This window comes from Pinus tabuliformis, chromosome 5_1, assembly GCF_031772625.1.
Source record: "Pinus tabuliformis cultivar Carrire ecotype Pingquan chromosome 5_1, CPIR1, whole genome shotgun sequence".
NCBI classification, from domain to species: domain Eukaryota; kingdom Viridiplantae; phylum Streptophyta; class Pinopsida; order Pinales; family Pinaceae; genus Pinus; species Pinus tabuliformis.
In genome coordinates, this window is record NC_142305.1 from 219,698,825 (window position 1) to 219,704,554 (window position 5,730).

The 5,730-nt window shown below is 38.7% G+C and overlaps 1 protein-coding gene across 1 annotated transcript; it reads left to right on the top strand.

Annotated features, from left to right (window-relative positions):
- The first annotated feature begins 218 nt into the window (after window positions 1–218).
- LOC149164190 (omega-hydroxypalmitate O-feruloyl transferase-like) lies at window positions 219–5,459 on the top strand. Its single transcript, XM_089431990.1, has 3 exons — window positions 219–907; window positions 3,139–3,664; window positions 4,915–5,459. The coding sequence occupies exons 1-3, from the start codon at window positions 440–442 to the stop codon at window positions 5,295–5,297; spliced, it is 1,377 nt and encodes a 458-aa protein (XP_089288116.1). The 5' UTR covers window positions 219–439; the 3' UTR covers window positions 5,298–5,459.
- The last annotated feature ends 271 nt before the right edge of the window (window positions 5,460–5,730 follow it).

Here is a 5,730-nt window from a genome sequence, read left to right on the forward strand (position 1 = left end):
GGCGACCATTAATCTAGAAGCACGTCGTTCAATGATTCCATTTGAAGTTACAATGTGCGACTATACACAGTTAACAATGGCCCACTGGTCAATCACAGAATATATAATGGTCAGTCAAATTGCATTGCAGATTCGTATGAAGGAGAAGATAATGAATTGCCCCTTTGCTGTGCTATATATATATATATTTATTTGTCGAGACTCGGAGCAATGTCCCACATTTGTTAATAGAACCTGTCGCATCCTTTCCGTGATATGGAACATGTCCCATGACGTCCTCCACGAGCCCCAACTGAGCACCAGCTTGCAGTGAGCAGTGAGAGGACTATAAATCCACATACACATAACATGATCCTTCATACCAGTCTCCCACTCATATATTCATTGTTGTTTTGGCAAGATTGTTGCAGAGTTTTCTGTTAGAAGTTGACTGAGAAAAATGGGTTCTCTAGCACTACCTGAGTCTGCCTCGATAACCCATTTAGATGTTAAGGTAGGGGAGCCTGAGATGGTTGTACCGGCTGAACCCACTGAGGAATGCTCTCTCTTTCTATCGAATATTGATCAGGTAGTTGCTTATGTTGTGGATACTGTGTATTTTTACCCGCCTAATGCAGAGGACAAAAATGTTGATGCTGCTGAAGTTGTAGGAGGGTTGAAGGAAGCCCTAGGGAAGGTGCTGGTGCCCTACCATTTCATGGCAGGGAGGTTGAAATTGAATCTGGAGAAGGGGAGGATGGAGATCGACTGTAACAGAGCTGGAGCTCTGTTTGCAGCAGCTAATTGTGATCTGACTTTATCTGATCTGGGTGATATCACTTACCCAAATCCTGTTTTCAGAAGTCTGGTGCTCCAAGGAGCTCATGCTAAGAAGTTTGGGGCTAGTCCTCCTCTGTTAATGATGCAGGTAATTAGCCTTATTTGTAGTGTCCATAAAAGTAAATATTTAATTCAGTAGGTTTTGATTGCATGTATTAGTCCATTTAGACTGTTTCTTTTTGAATCTTTTAAGGAACATGCTCCCATGCTGATGGCAGATCTCAGGGTTAACTCACGACATATGATCCCTTTGACAAACCCTTTGAAATTCAAGACACTTTGACAATCTCTGAAACCCATGACACATTGGCAGCAAGACTGGATTCAAGTTGGATGGCTTAGCATTCTGTCAACCTCAACAATAATTCCCTGTTGGCCATTTAGACATATGGGCAGCAAGAATGAAACCCACTTAGACGGTTTAGCACCCTGTCAACCTCAGCTGTGAATGAACAGTTGAGTCGATGCCTTGTTGTCCATTTAGACCATATTGATCTATTGGACCATTTTGATTTCATCGTGCTAGATTTGCTCTCTTGTCTGCTTTCCTTGATCTGTGAAATGCATTATTTTTTATGCATAGTTTCTGCAAGGTGAGGAGGAGGGTGTTCTCATAACCTTGTCAATAACATTGCAATTTGCGGGAGTATTTGTTTTGTATTTAATCCTGTTTTGATTGAATAACCCCGATCTACTTTAGTGTTCAGAATTTGGTACACTGGAATTAGCGAAGAATTGCTTATTTTTCATTTCTTTTTAATGTTGACAGACCTTTGACCTAAGAGAATTTGTTGAGGAGATTTTGATCTCTACGAATTTTGTTATAAGGTGCAATGTTTTCCTAGTGTAATTATTGACCAGTGTTGTGTATAGCTGGGTTGATAAAATTATGTCTATTTGTGTGAAATTTTTATTAAAAATATGAATGCTAGGAAATTTTGAGGTTTCTTCTGTTAATGATGTTTGAAATTCCATGGAATCATTTTCTAGTTAATTCACTTAAGTTCTTGGCATACACTTCCAGTAATTGGTTAAGCTACATGATGTTGTGGCCTCTCTCGTCTCCCCATCATATGACGTTCTTTCTTTCTTTGTAGGACCATCACGACGTTATGGAATTAGTTTCAACTTTCTATATAACCAGTTCTAACTTAAGTATCATCTGTAGCAGGAGTTGATTTCATCGGAATAGAGCTGTTTATTATTTTTTGTAACAGAGCTAGCTAAGGGTTTTACTACCGTCTTGTGGGATATCTCTTCTTCCCCAGTTCAAGGGACTCAACTGGGTTTGAACTTGTGACCCATGGCTTCTTTGTAAGCAACATGCCTTGGGTGGATGGCTCAACCAATTGAGCCAACCCTTGAGAATATGGACCTAGTAGTTATTTTATTTCAGTAATCACTGTAATAGTGTAATATCAAACACATGCACTTGAATAGTTATTTTCTAGTGAGAATCAAGGTTCAAATGTAACTCCATACTTATTAGGTGTTTACATTTCTTGTGGCTTGGGATGGTTTTTCTGATGTAACAATGAATGTTCTCATTGACCTGGGGAATTCTCCAATTTTCTTTTTATGGAGAGGGAAAACCTTATCCATATATTTCTTGGCTGATAAGAAGGTACAACTTGAGTGACCCTAACAGTTTTAAGAGCATGTATTTCCTCCTAAGAGGTCACACGCTCAAATCCAGAGGGGAAAGGGTATATACACCTCTGTAGAATTTATCCAGAAGGGGTAGGGTATGTACAGCTCCATAGACTTTATCAGTGAAAATTGTTGCATGGAGGTCGGTCCCTTGTTTCACGAACAAGGGGTGTCATACACCAATTTGGAGTCTGGCTTAGCTATGACCTCAAAATTAGATTATTATTATTATCATGAAACAGTTTCTACCATAGACTTTATCAGTGAAAATTGCTGCATGGAGATCTGTCCCTTGTTCCACAAACAAGGGGTGTCATACACCAATTTGCAGTCTGGCTTGGCTATGACCTCAAAATTAGATTATTATTATTATCATGAAACAGTTTCTAGTATTTATACTTTCTAGATAAACAAGTTATGGTTTCTGTTACACAAATTAATTTTTGTATGTGTGACCATTTTATAATTATGTGCTTTCTTCCTGTTAACTTTTTTTGGGGGTAAACACCCACGGGGATTTGAATTGGTGACTTTTTTACATGGAGTGCCTATATAGTGCACACATTCACTGTCAATCCAAAGCCCCGTGGGCTAATGCTTTCTTCCTCTTAACTTTACTCAAGAGTAGTTGATGTGTTTATTTGAATTTTTCTTTTTATTGCCAAGCAGGTGACTAGATTCAAGTGCGGTGGGATAGTGCTGGGAATGTCTATGAACCATGCTATGTTTGATGGGTTTGGAGCACTGGAATTCATGATGAACTTCTCCTCTGTGGCACGAGGCAAGGGGTTGATCACTCATCCTCTCCCAGACCGGACATGTTTCAAAGCAAGGGATATTCCAGAGATCAAATATGAGCATTTGGAGGGGCTGAAATTCAGTGATATCCCACAGGAGATGAGAAATTCCTTCACAACTGCCGATGTAGCAAATTCAGAAATCAGCAACATCTCTCTTCCACCTGACTATAGTTATAAAGCTTTTCCTTTCAGTGGGGAGATGGTAGAGAAACTAAAGAAAAAGGCGATGGAGGATGGTACTCTGACGAAATGTTCTTCATTCGATGCCATTGCAGCTCTTGTATGGCAGGCTCGAACAAAGGCTGTTGATATGCCTCCTGATGTACCTTCCAAGATGCTTTTTGCTGTGGATCTTCGTTCAAAAATGGATCCTCCACTGCCAAAGGGCTTCGCAGGTATGCATATAATGATATACTGTGTAGATCATAGACTTCTCAACGAATCCTGCATTTTCTTGAGCACATTACTACATTGATTTATAGATTTTGATACTGACCTGATGCTATGGATGGTTGTGAATACGTAAAAGATTTGTCAATATATAATTATGTATGGTTCCATTTGACACCAAATTCGCTTGTGGGACTTACAAACTCAATCCAAGAAATCTACTTCTCAGTGCTCTTCTTATATCTGGCAACTGCTATTGTGTATTTGTATTAGCTATGAAACTACTGTTTTGCTTATACTAAAATGGTAAGTTGAACCTCAATATAGTCGTTTGATCAACTGATAACAAAGCAGCTATAAAGCTTTTCATTTTCCCATACTATAATGGCCAGATGAAGCCAATTGAACCTCAATACAAGCTTTTGATGACTGATAACAAGGCAGTTCGGGCTTTATCCAAATTCACTTGATCATAGAAAGACGCTATTGGTTGATCAAAAGTTTGAAATCAAGTTCAAACTTCCAATCCAGTATAAAAAGCAATACCTATGCTTTAGAGTACCCTTTCAGTGCTAACAGATCCCCAACCTCACCAGGCTAACAGATCCCCAGAGTTCACAAGCAAATCACATGCACTTCTGTTTGACTAACGTTGTTGTGAGCACCATTTTATTTGGCTAAGCTGCTGTGATATGAGGTGCTCTGAAGCCAATACATAGGTCTTAGATCACTGCTTAACCGCAGCCACGTTGTAAGAGAAACCATCAATGCCCATCATTAACCATCCCTTTGGCATCCCACTAGATATTTTCAAATCTAAATCTGACTACCCAATTATCCATTTACCACCAATTAAATTTTCTACTTAATCTACAGTCCCCAAGGCCCATGCCTGTTGAAAAGAAACCATCAATGGCCATCATTAACCATCTCTATGGAATCCCACAAGATATTTTCAAATCTAAATCTGCCTACCCAATTATCCATTTACCACCAATTAAATTTGCCACTTAATCTACAGTCCCCCAGGCCCATCCCTGTTTTTAACTTTTTGTGTAAAATATCTAACACTTCATCTTTTCCTTACCAGAAAAGAAATTTACAAAATTACTGGTAATTGGACATCTTAAAACCCAGTCACATTCATAGAAAACATAAAGCTAACTGCTATTTGTTGCCAACCCAAATTTGATATTTTACTATCCAGTTCAATGGTGCACCAAGTCTGATTTATATACGTTGAAATTTGCATCAGGGAATGCTGTTTTCAGCTCATATTGCATCGAACCAGCAGGGGCAGTGAAGGAGAAGCCATTATCATTCTGTGTAGAGAAAGTGCAGGAAGGGGTGGCCAGAGTCACAAATGACTATGTTCGGTCATCAATGGATTTCACCGAGACATACAAAGCCATTCCAGCATTACCAGGAGGCATATTTCTGTCTGCATGGTGGAAAATACCATTTCAGCTGGTTGATTTTGGATTTGGGAAGCCTATATATGCAGGCCCCATTGTGAACGCCATGGTGGAGTTTGTTCTGCTTCTTTCCAATGGAAAACACGACGGTGGCCTCAACATCTACATTGCCCTCCAAAATCATCAGTTGGACAAATTTGAGCAGCTTATCTATGATATTTAAGTATTTCAATCTCTTTTTTCCCTTTGAAGAAATAGGATCTTAATGGATAGTGTTGCAATAGCGTCGTTATGTCTGTAGTTTTATTTGTTTCAATTTTAGAATTGATTGTGATAATATTTAGTTAATAAAAAAAGGCTGCCTGTGGCCTTTCTCATTTTTGTACATGACCCAGACCATGCAGACAGGATGTGGAAGTGTTATCACATGGTCTTGTGGAACTGTTCTCACGAAGACCATGTGGAAATGTAAATTGTGTCACAAGATTATGTTCTTTTATTGTGGGAAAGCAATGATAAATAAAGCAGCAATTTTTTTCTTTATGTGGCATGCAATTATTTAATGAAGAACAGATTTGAGCAGTTTGTATACGAATGATAGGGAAATTTATTATATCTATGAAAATTTATTATATTCCTGATTTTATACGTTTTAA